At 41.4% G+C, this 17,616-nt stretch overlaps 1 protein-coding gene across 10 annotated transcripts in view; it reads left to right on the forward strand.

Annotated features, from left to right (window-relative positions):
- WDR7 (WD repeat domain 7) overlaps positions 1–15,555 on the forward strand; it is a 375,679-nt gene extending 360,124 nt beyond the window's left edge. For all 10 annotated transcript variants that reach the window (XM_021093595.1, XM_021093608.1, XM_021093602.1 and 7 more), the window contains 2 exons: positions 6,296–6,400; positions 12,710–15,555. In XM_021093595.1, the coding sequence (XP_020949254.1) occupies positions 6,296–6,400; positions 12,710–12,913 (309 nt within the window). In that variant the 3' untranslated portion in view covers positions 12,914–15,555. The remainder of the gene's footprint in view (positions 1–6,295; positions 6,401–12,709) is intronic.

The raw sequence follows: 17,616 nt of genomic DNA on the forward strand, positions 1-17,616 counted from the left end.
TTTTCATCTGACCTGCTTTAAGGCAGCCCTGTCCACATACAGAAAGGAACTGGGTGGCCTTTCAGTGTTCTTGACACCTCATATGGCCTCGAGATCCCACACACAGAAAGTCTGCAGAAGAGTGAAGTTCATAGTGGGAGTTAAATATCCTGGAGCCTTCTCATCAGCCATAGATGAAAGATGAGACTGGTTTTTCTTTTTCATGTGTTATCATCTGCCTAAATTATTTGTTTCCTTGAGCAGATGAATCTTAAATCAGCTTTCACGAATTGGTTGCTTTGGAGAAAAGAAAAGGGAAGCTTTTCTTCTTGAACATAATTAATGCTTAACTTTTCAACTCTTTTGAAATAGCTCTTTTTTTGATGAGTCTTTCCCTTGCCTGACAAACAGAGCTGTCAGTCAGAGCGATGTCTTTGTCTTGCCTCTGCCTCCAGCAGTTACCTCCCTGCCAGTCAGCCATGAAATCGGTGGCCTGTGTTGGGATGTCAGAAAGGCATGCAAATCAGACCCCGGTTCACCTTCCTTATCTGCCCTTTCCTGACTTTGGCTGTGGTCTGGAAGGGAGGCCAAATGTTGGGTCGGCACTTCCTGTACAGAGGAGAGCGTGTCCTGAACCTCACTTAGCATTGTTTGTCATCATCAAGGGACCAGCACTAGGAAAATGTAGTAGATCTTTGTCGGTCTTTTCTTTTCGGGGGCTAATCCTCACTTCCTAAGCGCTTGCTTCCCTGAATAGCAGGCCTGTTTTCAGCCTCTTTCCTGCCTTTGGACACAGAGGGACCCTTCATTCAGGCTCGCCCTAAACTCCAGGCATCTGCCATGCTTGCACCTCCTGAAAGCAGGTGTGTCCTGTGTGCTCTCTGCCACAGCACATTCTAGGGAAAATGCGTCAACTGGAAGCAGAACTGTAATTTTAGAGATTTCATATGTATGTGTGTAATTGATTCACTTGGCTGTACACTTGAAAGTGATACAAGGTCATAAGTCAACTGTATACTCCAATAAAATTTTTAAAATAAAATAAAATGATTAAGAGTCTAAAAAAAAGGGAGTTCCCATCGTGGCTCAGTGGTTAACAAATTCAACTAGGAACCATGAGGTTGCGGGTTTGATCCCCGGCCTTGCTCAGTGGGTTAAGGATCTGGAGTTGCCATGCGCTGTGGTGTGGGTCACAGACGAAGCTCAGATCCCACGTAGCTGTGGCTCTGGCGTAGGCCGGTGACTCCAGCTCCGATTAGACCCCTAGCCTGGGAACCTCCATATGCCGCAGGAGCCGCCCTAGAAAAGGCACAAACAAACAAACAAACAAAGATTCTAAAAAAAACTTCCTCACAGAAAAAAAATCAAAATCAAATTAAAAAATAATAAAAAAATAAATTTAAATATATTTTTATTTATTTAAATACATTTCAGAGACCAATGTGCAGCCAACTGGGGACCCACGTTGAACTCCTCAGACCTTTCAAGCACCCCTCAAATTGCATCTGCCTCTTAATCCCCAACTAGCCATTCTGCTCCAGAGAAGGCCTGGGTGCCTGCCTTCCCTCTCAGGCCCGGCAGACCCAGGGGCTGTGAAGCCTTAGGCAAAGTCCTTTTATTTTTCAGTTTAGTAAATGCTATGCAAAATATGAGGGTCTTACTTTATAAATCTTTCCCTCGTACTGGTATTTATGATAGCAAACTATAACCTACTTTTGGAAATCTTTTCTTCAGAATTTACGTTAAAGGTAGGAAATTTTGTTTGAATGGGTTTATTCCCCTTTTAAAGAAGTGATGAGACCTGCAAATTAATATAAAATTCTCTGCTTGATCTTGTTCAGTCCCTAAAGTGGGTGTAATAGAGTCCTGCGTTTTAGTTTCAGTTCTCAAATTTGTCATTTGGAAGCTGAACATCAGGCACTCTAGAAAGAGACAGCAGTTTTAGAAAGAATATTCTAGACAGTCACAGCTTCCATTGATGCTGACTAAATCATTTGAGAAATCTGTGTTTCTCCTCCTTTGTACAACAGGATTAATTATACTTCCTTGCCGCGCACGTGGAAAGTGCCTGTTAAAAACCTTTGGGTAGGTGCAAGCATTGCTCCTTATTAATCCAGCCTCTCAGTTCCTTTTCTTTCATACGAAAAAGGGACAGTGTTTAACAATTCAACACTGTCTCCTGCTAGGGATAATTGCTTGATTTCTTTTATTGTTCATAGCACTTCTTGAATTAGAATCATTTCTTTATATTCCATGTCTGCCTTTTCAAGACAGCAATTTCTTTGACTAAAAATATAACAAGGCACATGATATTCATCCGCATATAAAAAGTAGACCAAACCTCCTTTTATTTTGCAACCTGTTGTTTTGGAAAAGGGTCTTTCCTTTTCCTAGTTTAGCATTTAAGATCGCTAAGCATTGGGTCTGCCCTCTCACAAAGCACTTACAAGTTCACTGTGATCCCCGCACAGCTGCATCTCTAATGCCAGGATAGAGGTTAAAGTCAGTTCAGGTGGTGGAGATCTGAGGGAAGTTTGGAAATTCTGAACAAAAGACAATGGCAACATTTCCATTACACTGAGGACTGAAGCACCTCTTAGGCTGAGATTGTAATGAACTCACCAGATGTACCAACCCATTTAAAACAGTGAGCTTCCCTGAGCTACCATGAGAGGTACTTGCTTTCTTATAGACAACAGGTCTATCAGCTGACACGGCAATCCGTACTCTGTGATTTTTCTCTGTATCCCTTTAAGAGAGCATATGGAGCACCTAGCAGTATGGTTTTGTGTGTGTGTGTGTGTGTGTATGTGTGTATGTGTTTTGTGTTCTGATCTAAAGTGTAGTCCCCCTTTGTTCAAAGCAGACTTTAAAGAAAGTAACACATGAAGCTCAGTGTCTAACCTTAACAACAACAACAAAGGAAAACAGCACAGTGATTAGTGAAATGAGAAACTATTTATTACTAGACACAAAGAACGAGCATAAATTTAATTTTGAGTTTCCTGGCAGGAAAGCAAACACACGTGAGCTAATGTAATTATCGTTACACAATGAAAGAAAGCAACAAAATTTCTCGGGAAAGATAAACATTTTCCAGGCAGAAAATTCCAAGGTGAACTTAATTCACTGGTTCTTCTATTAGAGATCCTGGATAACATAACAAAGAGTGTTTTCAGCCACTGAGGAAGTATTTAAGTACCATCTATAAAGGACAAAGACGTGGTAGGAAACATTTCATGAAGACTTGTCTGAAGGAGCCTGTGGGTCTGGCCTTGTGGCTTTCCTGCTGGGCCATCTTAGCCAGCCTCATAGAGTGGAGTGTTAAGGGGACCACTGGGTTGCCACAACCTCTGGATCTGCTGGTTTACCCAGCTTACTCTTAACTGTCTGAAGCACATTCTGGTTGCTGATTAAGTAGGATACTACTCTGAGGGAGACAGGTCTTGTTCTGTTTTGAGATTTAGGAGCCCAAACTCCAGAAGGAAGAGTGAATCCACCTCTACATGAAGATGGGCTTTGGAGGGGGGCTTCAAAGAAGGGCAAGCTTTTAGAGGAGCTTTCAGTCTGCTCATACTTTTAGATGCATACTAGAACCGCAGAGCACAGAAGAAACTATTTTGAATTTAAAAAAAAAAAAAAAAAATTTTTTTTTTTTTTTTTGGCCACACCTGCAGCCTGTGGAAGTTCTCAGGCCAGGGATCAAATACACACCACAGCACCTAACCCATACCAACCCTAGCCCCTGCAGTGACAACACCACATCCTTAACCTGCTGTGCCACAAGGGAACTCCCTGAATCAAAGCTTTTTAATGGAAGGGTTACATTAAATGCCATGAGGGACCAGACAGGAAATAAGAGAGGCAGGCAGTGGATGTTGGGTACACAGGCCCTCTTGGGTCAGGGCTGGGACTGTGTGACACAGGGAGCAAGCCCTAGGGGCCACATCTGCTCAGCCCTCACCCATGTTGCCATGTATGAACAAAGGCCCAGGATTGCCAGAGCCTCCAGTTTTTCAGGAGAAGCCAAAAATATTGATTTTCAATGATGTCTGATGAATTAGAATATAGCCTCAGAAAATATTTTTCAAAATCATTTTGCAGGCTAAACCCAATATACCTATAATCTGGTTTCACATCTGCTTAGAGCATTTATTTACTTTTTGGTTTTAAATGGTTTACTCAGATAATTGATTTATGTGGTTGTATACAGTTGTTTGGTCTTATTTTAGCATTATTTAGATATAATTGACATATAACATTGTGTAACTTTAAGGTGTGCATTGTGATGATTTGATGCACATATATTGCAAAATGATCACCCCCACAGCATTAGCGGACACCCCATCCCATCGTATAACAGCCATTTCTTTTTATGGCAAGAACATTTAATATCTACTTTCTTAGCAACTTTCAAGTATATACATCTGGCCATCTTGAAATAAGGAGGAGCAACACAAATACTAATATTTATGGAATTATCAAGTGCCATGTATTGTTCAGAGGGCTGTATGTGTACTAACTCATTTGATCTTCTCAAAGCCATTTGAGGCAGGAATTATAAGTGTCATCATCATCATTGTCATCTCTGCTTCATAGACGTGATACTCTGAGGTTAAGGAATGAGAGTAACTTGCCCTAGGTTCCACAGGAAGCAGTGGAGCCCAGTGCAAGGCAGGCAATCTGACTCAAGCATGTTCTCTGCCAGTCCAAAGCCCATACTATGCCAGTATAACATTTTCTCTCTGAGTGCTGAAAAACAGGCACGATTTTGGATTCCCACAGTGCCTTGTCTAAGGACGGGAGAGAACATAACCCAAAAAAGCACTGAGGAATGCGTTTGCACCCCCACCCCTCTCTCCTGTCTTCTTTCCTCATTGAAATCACTCAGATATGATATGAGAAGGCCTTAACAGGAATTACTGTATGTGTGGGGCTGAATCGCATAGTGAGCTGGATGCTCCCACGGAGACGCAAGGTCTCCCATTCGTCATCGGACTATAGCAGATGGAAACACACCTTCCTGGAATTGTCTTGGTTTAAACCTATTTTCCCATTCCTTTCTAGACCAAAGCAGGAGACCAACCTCCAGTTGTAAGCAGACTGAGTATTGGTTCACATAGGAGAGATAAGGCCCTTAATACTTGAGTGCAGGGACATTAACACAATATTATGCTAATTTGCTTACTATCCCAGTATTTTCGGTAACTATTAATATCATTAAACTTGAGTGTAATTTTTTATTAGTAAAGACCTTTTATCAAAGACCGAGTCTAAGATACAACTTCCTTTTTTAAAATTCATGGTTAAATCAATGATAGCTATTTGGCAAAGGCTCAAAATTATCCTGTTAACTTGTGTTTAAGAGCATTTGATTTATATGTGTGCTCAAACCACCACCACATGCGTGTATGTATGTGTACTAATTGCGGCCATGTGCATTTAAACATAGTGTTATCGGTGGGAAATGAAGCATAAAACATGAAAAATGTATAATTATTAAGGGGTCCAAATTATACTTTTTGACTCTTTCCAGAGTAAGGATGTTATGATACAGCTTCGGATGTTTTTCATTTCAAACGAGCAAAAGTTCCTAGATAGGTTTGGTGATTTGGGGGGGGGGGGGTTGAAAATTTTTTAAATTATTATAGTTGATTTACAATGTTCTGTTAATTGTTGATTTTTTTTTAACTTTCCTGGTTAACTGTAAAATTCCTCCCTTTGATAGACATAAATGAACTAACCCGTTGGTTTTCTCGTTAAGATATGCTTTTCCTTTGGACTCATGCTATTCCCCCAACTAGAAGACAGGCAGCCTCCCTAGAACAAGGTCAAAGTCCCTGGATACATCAGCAAGAGAACTTTGGTTGCTTTTCCTCCTTTTCTTACCTAAATTTTTTTTTTTTTTGTCTTTTTTGTTGTTGTTGTTGTTGCTGTTGTTGTTGCTATTTCTTGGGCCGCTCCCGCGGCATATGGAGGTTCCCAGGCTAGGGGTTGAATCGGAGCTGTAGCCACCGGCCTATGCCAGAGCCACGGGATCCGAGCCGCGTCTGCAACCTACACCACAGCTCACGGCAACGCCGGATCGTTAACCCACTGAGCAAGGGCAGGGACCGAACCTGCAACCTTATGGTTCCTAGTCGGATTCGTTAACCACTGTGCCACGACGGGAACTCCTCTTACCTAAATTTTTAAATAAAGAACATAATGTTTTCTAGTGTCCATGACATAACTTGTTCAACACTGAATGTATTTGCATGTGTGTGTAATAGTTCTGTGCAGTGCATACAATTTATGACCTTGAATTTTATTTCAGACAATCCATGGACACAAGGGACCAATCACTGCAGTGGCCTTTGCCCCTGATGGACGGTACCTTGCCACCTACTCAAACACTGACAGCCACATTTCTTTCTGGCAGGTAAGCATATATGCTGCAGAGTCTGGAAGTGTGTTGCATGATCCACTTTTGCTAGGAAAGGCTGCTACCCACCAGTCCTCCCTCGTCCCCTCCTTCCCTTTTTTCGACAAATATCCAGTATTTATCCCTGCTGATTATGGGCCAGCTGCTAGCACACAGGGTCTACCGAGAATACAGTTAGCAATCTAGAAAGAGGGGGGTCTGCTTTCACAAAGCTGTCCATCTGAGGGAGACACAAGTGAATAAGCAAGTAATTACAGTACAGAGGGGAGCCTGGGAGTGAGGGTGTGGGGACGGCTTTGCAGAGGCAGGAACACCTAAGCTGAGCCAGGTGTTACGGGTATGGAGAGGTAAGTGAGGGCCTGGCCCGAAAGAAATTGGGGAGAGGGGTAAGCACTGCTCAGGCTGTTAATTTACACAAGACATCCAGCAGCCTCATATTAACTTCATGCCTATTTGTATTATTTCATTTCTGTCTGCATTCATTCCCAAGCTTTTAAAACATTTTCAAAGATCTGAGCATCATTGACTGACAACATGCAAGAATCCCTTGTTTAATGATCATTAAAATGAATATTAATTTGAGCAACTGATTTTTAGAATAGAACTTGTTTCTCCTCAGTGATTAATCTCCATCCCATCTTCCTTTTAATTATCTTACTCTTGATAATTACAAAAAAATGAAACATTATCTCAAAATTTAATTTAAAATTTTGTTACCTATCCTAGGATGCAAGTACGTTTTATGAGATTCCGTTTATTGCTTTGAAAGCTGAAAAAAACAAAAGTTTAAAGAAGACTTCACAACTTGACAGTGTTTTTTTAAAAAAATCAATAGCTAATAAAATGTAAAACAGATAGAATAAATTGCTTAATTAACAACATGCTGTTAAAGCATGACAACCTCCAAATCTGTCCCAGGCTTTTTCTACTCTTCATCTCATTTAGTTTTTCAGTTTATTTTCTCATTATTCTTCCATAATATATCTCCAGCATCTTAATTAACTCATATTAAACTCTTTCCTTAGAGATATCACCCAGTCTTCATCTTTCCCAGTGGGTGACCCCGGGACTCATGTTTCATTCTCCTGAAATCTCACAGTACATCCATAAAGTGGACTCTCGCAACAATGGTTCTTTAGACAGTGTTCCTTTCCTGCTCTGTTCTGTGAGCACACGGTCTCCGTTATACCAACTGTACTTTGACCCATGTTTTCCCTGATTTCCTGTTCTCATGAAATCCAGAGGAGAGTCTGTGTGGCGCCACCTCCTCCACTCCGAGTGTGTCTGATGTAGAAGGGCTGGGTGCCAGCTTAGTTTAGGAACATGGAGTCATGAGGTCGCCAGTCCCTACTTTCAAGGAGCTTGTGTTTGCCTGTGCTCTCCTCTTAGGAATAAACAACAACAACAACAAAAATCATTCTTTTGTTCAATTTTTCTTCTTACTAAGAAAAAGTAATTCCTTAGATACCTCCTAAATTCTCCAGATATGAAACTTTCAGTATTTGCCTCAATTTCTAAGTTGATAAACCTTCCCCCCTCCCCTTATCTAGATCAGGGTTCTTTTGGGATATGTTCATCCCTTCCTTGAATATTGTTCTGTTTTTATCAAAGTTTCTGCCCCACTTGTTGATGGAATTATGGTTAGCATCTTCTTCACCCTGGAGATCAAGGTCGTCCCTTCGATGCTATCTCTTTGAAATAGCTCATCCCCTCCTCCAGTTCAGGCTTCTGCTGTTGCCCCTGGGCCTCAACACGTACGCCTGAGCCCATGAGTCTGTCCACGTGGCTCTGCCTGCAGGGAGCCCAGCTCCTTTCCTTCCTCTGCATGCTCTTCTCCTGGGGATGCCTTGTGTTATGTGCTGCTGTTCAGCGGACAGAGCACCCAAGCAACCCAGGCAACACCCAAGTCTTTTCCGCCTCTAAACCCAATGTCAGAATTTTAAATTCAGCCCATCTCTTCTCTGCTTAAATCATACGCACCTTGGTCTGATTAAGTGGAAAACACAGAAGCATCACAGCAGCTCTCTCAAGAGAATACAATAAAACCTCTTCCAGAAGTATAATAGGTTTGATTTGAGCTAAAGAGAGCCCCCAAAGCAGTATTGCATCTACTGCTGTTCTCCCCAAATGAGCTTTGCTGATTTATTTAGATACATATTGTTTAGGTCTAATGATGTCTGATAATACTTTCATATCATTCCAGTAAATGCACTGTAATATATTTTGAAAACTTAATGAAGCCTTATTAATACAGAGCCTTACAAAAGCTATCAGCTATTAAAATCTTTGCTGAGAAATGATGTTAATGAGAAATGCTGGTCGGATAATTACTCAAGTGAGACTTAGTAAAAGGTTTGGGTGCAGCATTACTTACACTGAGAACAGCATTGAAACACTTTCTGTTTTGATGAATTACATCTGTATGTGTGTCTATGTGTTCAGAAAATAATCTTCTCAGAACTGGTTTTGTGAAGCATTATTTTTAAAGGGAAGGGAAAAGCCATAGTTGCCTTTTAGTTAGTTTACATACTCAGCAGCTGAATGATGTCATTTGTTAATCTTTCAAGCCCTTCTCCTACAGCAGAGTCCTCTATTTGAACATTCCATTGCAGTGGATTCATTGGAATTTGAGCCAGGAGAGTTGAGCAGTGAAATACAACCATAACTCTCAACCTAAATTTTACCACCACCCTCCAACAAAATAAGTATCCTCTTTCAGAAATGCTATTAATAAATTAGGTGACTATTGGTTTCATTTATTTTTATTTATTCCATCTTACAATAGACTACTATTCAGCCATTTTAAAAGGATGAGGTAAATCTACCCTTGCTAACATAAAAAGATTCCCCTTAACATTTTGTTGAATTAAAAAAACAGATTGTGAAACTGCCTTTTCATACGAGCCTATTTATGTAAAATTCCTTATAAACCTGCTTCTCCTTATGTGTATATAGACTTGGAGATCTGGAAAGACATTTACCAAAATGTCAGTGATTGTCTCTGGGAAATGATATTTCTGGGGATTTTTTTTTTTTTTCTTTTTCTTTTCCTTTTTTTTGGCCACCCCTGTGACATGTGGAAGTTCCTGGGCCAGGTATCGAACCCGTACCCTGGCAGTGCCCAAGCTGCTGCAGTGACAATGCCAGATCCTTAACCCACTGCATCACAAGGGAACTCCTTAGCTTCCTTTTTTATATGTCTCATTATTACTTGAATTTTCCATGATGGGTATTTGTTATGTTTGTAGTGAAGAAAAAAGTTAATGTGACCAAATATTATATTTGTAGTTTTCTTTCAAGACTCCAGTTGCCCTTACTTTAGCATAATTGTGGCCAGTCTCTGGTCAAGAAAATATGCATATCGAATAACAAAATGGCTAGTTGTTTTGGTGAGAGTTCTTTGGCGGAGCTTATTGGAAAAATTAATACCCAACCTCGCTACTTCAGATTCATCTCTTACGTTAGAGAGGTGGCTCAGCTTGTAAGGAGAACTCAGATATAATAATGGGCTTTTGGGGAAGATCTTTCCATGCGTAGCCTTCCAACAAGGTATTCTGTCCCGGCCCTCTTTAGCCTTCAACCCATTTCTTGTATGTGGCCAAATCTGAAGGAAAGAATTAAATTAAAGATATGTCTGAGTATACTGGTTGCCCCTGGCATTTTGAGCCACCAGCAAAAATCAAGCTTCATACACGTTTTCATAGAAAATCCATAAAGACGGAAAAATACTTTGTAGTTATATATCAACTGAGAAATTAGATTTTTTAAAAAAGCACATTATGCGCGTGGATGCCAGTTAATTTAAACCGGCAATTTTCTGGATTGTTTGGATCTGTTCTGTAAGAGGACTAAATTATTATATACTGTTACTCTTTGTACAAGTGAGAACTAGCAAATCAAGCTCACTGTCGTTATTTATATTTAAACTGGGAACCCCCAGAAAGAAATAGGGCACTGATATCTTTCATGGAGTTTTTGGAAAGAAGAGGGAAGGACACAGGAAAAAGGCTCTTGGAGGATGACAGTAAGATTTCTCCTGGCTTCAATGTTAACCGAACTTTAACAGAAGGAGTTAATGATAATCATACATTTGGTTTTAAAATGTGACCTCGTACACTAGTGATTTTTTTTCACCTCTGTGTTGTGTTCGGCACTATTATTAATGCAGGAAAATCAGTAACATTAGTCATCTTAAAAGGGTTATTACTCAAGATGATTTAAATTGTGAAAATGTCAGTGGAGCCTGCACGCGTCCTGCCAGAGATGCCGTGATTTACACCCCCTGACACCATCCTGCTGCTGAGAAGGGCCAGGAAAAGGAATGGCTTATATTTTGCACTGATCCAAATGCAGAGCATGATATCAGCGGTAGCACACCTTAAATGTCCGAGGATTTGCCGAGGTCCCACATGTCAGCCAGCCATATACACTGGAGCATGATCTGCATGCCTCACAAAAATCACTAGAATCGTATCCATTCTGACGGAGGCGCTGCTGCAGGGAAAAATTGTACATGAAAATTAGTGCAAAGAAAGTTATTATTTCCAAGCCCTCTTTCCTAATCGTCAGTGTGTTTTCCACATGACTTGTAATAGCACCAAAGGTGTATATTAAGAAAGGTTAAGTAATATTTAAAATCTAAAGGATTCTTTGGACTCGGTTGCTCAGATGACAGTGCGCTTAAATAACCACCATTCCCCATTTAGCACTTTGACCTGGATGCATAGTTGTTCATGAAGCATAATTCCCAGGTTGTTTTCCAATTATGTAAATGGATTGAAAGAACTTAAAATTCAAGTCAATTCCAGAATGGCCACCAAAAACAGCAGAAGTCACCGACAAAAAAAAAAAAAAATGCCCTGGAGTTGCTGCTGTGGCACAGTGGGTTAAGAATCAGACTGCAGCAGCTCAGGTTGTTGCAGAGGAGCGGGTTCTATCCCTGGCCTGGTGCGTTGGGTTAAAGGATCGGGCATGGCTGCAGCTGTGGCTCAGGTTCAATCCCTGGCCCAGGAACTTCAATATGCCATCGGTGTGACCATAAAATAAAAATAAGTAAATTTTAAAAAAGTCATACCAGTGAAGCGTTAGAGTGTACTCCTTTTAGCATGGCAGCAAGACAGTGGGCCACAGAGGCAGTGCTCAGATACAATTGATTCTTGTTTTTTCCTTCAAAATAAACTAGAGTTTTCCAGGGACTGAGTATTTTAAAAAGCAAGTGAGGAGGAAAGGTGTGGTAGGTGGAGACAGGAAGACGGTAAATTTAGAGCTTTGATCCAGTAACCCATCACTCTGTCTAAGACGGCTCAGCTTTGCTTGCGTTTTCTCAATGGATTCAAAGTCCCCAAGCTTGTCCTTTCAGACTCATTCTTCAGGGGGTGCAGTGAGCACCATCTTGGGTTTCTTTGCTTGCTTTTTTTTTAGGGTCACACCCACAGCATGTGGAGTTTCCCAGGCTAGGGGTGGAATCAGAGCTATAGCTGCTGACTTATACCACAGCCACAGCAATGCCAGATCTAAGCTGCACTGTGACCTCTGCCACGGCTCATGGCAATGCCGGATCCTTAACCCACTGAGCAAGACCTGAGATCAAACCATCGTCCTCACGTTACTGCCTAACCACAACGGAAACTCCGTGAGCACCATTATTAAAGAGCAGAAAGATCTGCATTTTGAAATGCCTATAGTTTCCAAACGTTGTCTGATTGAATGACCAGACAATATTTTTATTAAAATGTACCATTTAGCTCCCTTCTTTAATGATGGATGGACTTTTCTGCTGTCAGGTTCTACCCATCAGGCACAGTTCCTCTGGCTTTATGCATTTACTGTAGCAGCATCAGAACAATTTCAAATACACTGAAAGGAGCCCTTTAGAGGTTAAGAATAAATTCTTAGGGAGTTCCCCTCGTGGCTCAGCGGAAATGAATCTGACTAGCATCCCTGAGGACGCAGGTTTGATCCCTGGCCTCGCTCAGCAGGTTAAGGATCCGGCGTTGTCATGAGCTGTGGTGTAGGTCGAAGATGAAGCTGGGATCTCAAGTTGCTGTGGTTATGGTGGAGGCCAGCAGCTGTAGTTCAAATTCGACCCCTGGCCTGGGAACCTCCATATGCCGCAGCTGGGGCCCTAAAAAGCAAAAAATAAAATAAAATAAAATAAAGAAATAAAACCTCTTAGATGGGTGTGACTCAGTCTGATGGAAGAGAAAGGGGCCAGAAGTGAGTGTCCCTTGAGCCCCTCTCTGTGGTGGGGAAAGAGAACTTGTTCCTTATGTGACACATATGCTGTCCTGTCCCTGTGTTCCCCAGATGAATACCTCCCTGTTGGGGAGCATCGGCATGCTCAACTCGGCACCCCAGCTGCGCTGCGTTAAGACCTACCAGGTGCCCCCCGTGCAGCCGGCGTCCCCTGGCTCCCACAATGCCCTCAGGCTGGCCCGGCTCATCTGGACTTCCAACCGCAACGTCATCCTCATGGCCCACGACGGCAGGGAGCACCGCTTCATGGTCTAGGGCTCGGCTCGCATCTTCCTTCTCCCGGGTCTCCAAACCCAGGGCCCCGTCCTTCCTCAGTGCCTGCCTACGCCGGGGTCCACGGGCGCACAGCAGGTCTGCGTCCCTCCTCATGGTCCTCGGGGGCAGACTCCTGCCTGTGCCACCTATTGATTGAGGCATGCACACATCGCTCTGCAGGATCTGGCGACCTGTCCCCAGGTCGTTTCTCCCTGCTGCAGAGGGAGGGGCAGCCGGCGGTGCTGTTGCTAGTGCACCAGAGGCCCCCAAATCAATAACCACTGTGATTGCACTGCCAGCCCAGATCAGCATTTTCCTCGCACTAAAGCCCAGCTCTGAAGCGCTGTTGGAACCTCGTTGTTTTGACATTGGGCTTTGAGATAACATGGCAGTCCTAATTATTGATATTATTTTCCTCTGGATTTCCGAAAACATGCTATTGTTTACCAGAAAGATTCTGTGTTTACATGGGGTTTTTTCTTCTGGAGATTGCTAGGAAATTACTCCATCTAATTTCCTAGGGTTTAGCCACTGTCTTCTTTATTAACACCTAACCGATTTGAGATTAATGAGAAAATACACACACACACACACATACACAAATTTTCCTCGTGGAGAATACAGTTTCCCGGATAGCTAGCCCTCTAAAATGCTCATATCCTGCTTAAGTGATAGTGTATTTAGTAGTTTAAAATAAAAATCATTACTGCTTATGATCTAGTTAATATACTTATCCCGTCACTAGAACTGATCTAGTAAATGGACTTTTGTCGTAAAGAACCAAGTTTGGAAGCAGAGCATCTGCCTACAGAGAAGATTCTTGTTGCTACAGATCTCTTTGAGAAAAAGTCTACCCCTTCCTTCCAGAAACTTTACAGACCTGCAGCTCCTGGATGTCAGCTATCATGTAATAGTGACAATTCAGACTTCAAACTACTGCTGACCAATTAAAGGAAAACTAAGACAGCGTTTCTTTTAAATAAGTATCCCAGAACACCTTTACTGTGGCACACACATTCAGAACTATACAGTCGTCCCTCAGTATCTTGGTGGCGGCAGTTCCAGGACCACCACCCGCCCACCAGGATACCAAAATCCACATCTGCTCAAGTCCCTGATACCAAAGAGCAGAGTACACGGAGTCTAACTATATATGAAAATGCGGGGGCCCTGAATCAATCTGCACAAATGTCACAGTGAGGGTGTTCCTCACACTTTGAAGTAAGCATCAACTAGATCACTTTCTTCTTGTCAAATTATGCTGGTTCTTGTTCATAGTAATGGGGAAAAGAACCCATAAAATAACGTTTTGTATGACTTGTTCCTAACAAGCCTTGATCTGTATATAGTTGGGGATTTGGTTGGTTGTTGACTGCTTGGTTAATTGGGCAAAATGGTTTATTAGAACCAAAATAGAAAATGATTTATTAAATTCAGAGAAAACACGTGAAGTTTACAGAGGAACCAAAATGATAGTAGGAGCATCTAATTAAAAGCATAGATTGTCAGAGTTTATATAATACACAAAAAAGTAGGATCAGAGTCAGAAATAAATACATCTGTTATTTTACTGAGACAGATTTGTAAAGAACAGGTTGTGAAATTAAGGCCACTAGGACATCTCTTTCATATTGATATGAAGTATATCATTTCTATTGATGGCAAACCTGTCCTATACCTTGGTTTTAGACTTTAGGTGTTCTTCAAAAGTGAATTTATGCCACATGCATGTGCATTGTATTTATAAAGATTATACATGTAGTTTCCCAGGGAGAAACTAAGAACTCGACAGCATAGACATGGATTGTTTGGTGAGCGTGCTGTTGTGTGATACAGATTGAGAAACCTGAGGAGAACAGGAGGTGCTCTTGGTTTTTCCAGTGGTTTCCCGAGTCTTCAGTACAAATACCCAGCACACATTCACTTTATGAACTTAAATGAGGATTAATGTATTCTAGACCATAAAGCTGCTATGGAATGATGAAGTAAAAGTGTACCTTAGCGAGTTTTGGAAAACAAAACACTCAGTGCATCAGGAGGAAGGTGGCCACCCCAAAGCATGACTGGCACACTCCAAGGAGGTTTAGAACAAAGCCATGAGGGCCAGAGGAGCCAGACACCTGGGCAGTGAGCCTGGCCAGCCGGCCATACAACCTGGCTGCACAGACAGCCAAAATTAGAATATTATGGTCGTAGAACTCTGGGGTGGATGGTATTTGATGGTTTGACATCTCCGAACTGCTAAAGTCGCATTTGCATTCTTGTTCACACAAACTCCTTGGCTCTTCTAACAACCATGGTTCCAAACTTCATCACAGCTTAGATTGCTCAGCACTGAGGTAAACTTTGTATTGTCATCCTAGTGTATGCTTTTAGTGTCTTATTGATTTTGTTGACACTGTATTTGGACCTGTCCTTGTAAATGTAGAGACATGTGTGGCTTCATGGGTAATTTACGAGTAAAAGATGACTTGACGTGACACCTGTATGAAAATGTAATGATTGAACTCACTGTGTACAGCACGTGAATTAAAATGTCTGCCTCTCAAAGACATTTCTTGATGCCTCCACTCAATAGATTCCAAATGTACTGGATATCCCTGTGTACATACATGTGTTAAATAAATCCGAATTGTACTGAAGATTGTTTTTCTCACTAAAAACATTGTTCACTCTTCTTACACATTCTCATTTGAAATCCATATGCTTTCTCTCTCCCACCTTTCGTACCAAATGAAGCCTTCTATTTCTGCCTAATTATTCATTTCCAGGGAGAGCTAGCTTCAGGAAAGGCAGACTTGATCACAAAGGACAGCAGAGCTGTAGAAGAGTCCCTCTCCCTCACCACAGAAGGGAGAGAACCAAACACTCCTACTGAGACTCAATAGCACCCTCTGTGGTTTGGGCAGGGGAATTGCATGCCTGTTGCTTTGTCTCCACCCTCAATTGCTCCTAAACAGACTGTTAATTGTACCAAATTATATCTTGTCAGATTTGATGACACCAGTCAGCTGCCCTGGGGTGGGGGGCTGGGCTGAGCTCATGAAATTCATTTCATGTAATACTCTGTTTGGAGTTGAATTTGAATCCCTGAGGTAAAAGGTGTAATTGGTTTTCAGAAAAAGCAAAAGTAACAAGATAGGTCATCATCACTCACAGAGTTAGGCGTGTAAGTAGTGAATGTAGTTCTTTAATTTCCAGATAAGAATTGAATTGAGTCAATCATCATGTAACAGTATGATTTCCTTTAAGAAAGATACAAGCATTAAAGGAATTGTTGCAACATCGTTGGCCCTATTCAAATGTCCAGCATCCATCCCAGGACATGTTTTAACATCTCCTGATGTCTTGAATGTATCCTTATAGGGAAAACGGGGGCCGTAACAGTTCTGTAAGATTGGTGATCACATAAACTGATCAAATGTGGAAAGGGCATGACATTAATAGGAAGGTAAAGCCAAGCAGTGCCGGATGAACTTTCACCTTTCACCCCTTCGGCTGACTGACAGAGCTGAGTGTTGAAGAAAATCAATACTTTGGAGCCAGGAGGGAAATATTTCCAACCTCTAACTAGAGAATGTATTTTGACAAGGCCAAGATAATCCAAGCTGCACAGGAGAAAGAGAAAAGAAGACTCATTTTTAAAGCTTGACACTTCAAGGTGTTTTTGTACAATGGTTTAGAGATCGTCAATACATACAAATACCAAAGGTCAAAAAGAAAAGCCAGAAGAATTTCAAAAATTAGATGTCCAGTTCTTTCTACTGTTTACAAACTGAAAAAAGACTGGAGAGGTTTGTGCTTGTAACCGTTTAAATGAACAGAGCTCACAATTGTGTGCTTTCAGATTACCATCCCTTTTAACCAAATCTTAAATTTTATAGAGGCAGCACTGTGAAATATTGGATGCCTAAAAAGTTGTTTAGATTTCTAGTCTCCCTACATTTTTTCTTGGACATGAATTGCTTCTTGAAGCCTGTATCATTGTATGCTAACACCTCAGAATCTTATTTTCTGATTCCAGTTACTCCAGCTCCTAGGCTTGTAAATCTTAGCCCCTTCTTCATGTTTGTTTCAATCATTTGCAAGAGAAAAGATTTCCTTTGGAACTTGAATTGTCTCTAGTTTCCCAAGTCCCTTTAAGCAAATAACTTATAAAAGTATTCGAATTAGTCCTCTTCTAAATGAGAGGCTTCTGCATCTCTAGGAAGTAGAGATGCAGAACCAGCAAGATGAGAACCATTTGTTCTGCGGACAGATACCTCCGTCAAAGGGATATAGATTTGTTCCTTTCCAACAGATAAGAAAAGGAAGAAGTCTAGTGGTGCCCATACCTTCCAGTCAAATGCAGAAAGACAAGGGAATCCTGAATCTTGAGGTATCTAAAGTAGACTTCTGTTTTCTCATGGACAAGCAACATCAGGTCTGCTGTAAACATATGCTAGATTCTATGATTAAAATAACACTGGAAATTTACCCTTATTTTATATAACTTCTTTCTCATTAAAAAAAAAAATCACTCTATTCTGAGTAGATCTGACTGGAGATTTTTGGTTTTATTTTTTTCGAAAGGAGAACACAGGCAGCCAAGACTCTTCACTATTCTGAGATTTCCCAGAGAAGTCCAGGAATCCGGCTCCTGCCTGACTTGTAGTAGGTATCAAATACGCATTGCATTTGTTAAATCATGAGAGTATGCCTGG

Source organism: Sus scrofa, chromosome 1 (assembly GCF_000003025.6).
Source record: "Sus scrofa isolate TJ Tabasco breed Duroc chromosome 1, Sscrofa11.1, whole genome shotgun sequence".
In the NCBI taxonomy this organism is placed as follows: Eukaryota; Metazoa; Chordata; class Mammalia; order Artiodactyla; family Suidae; genus Sus; species Sus scrofa.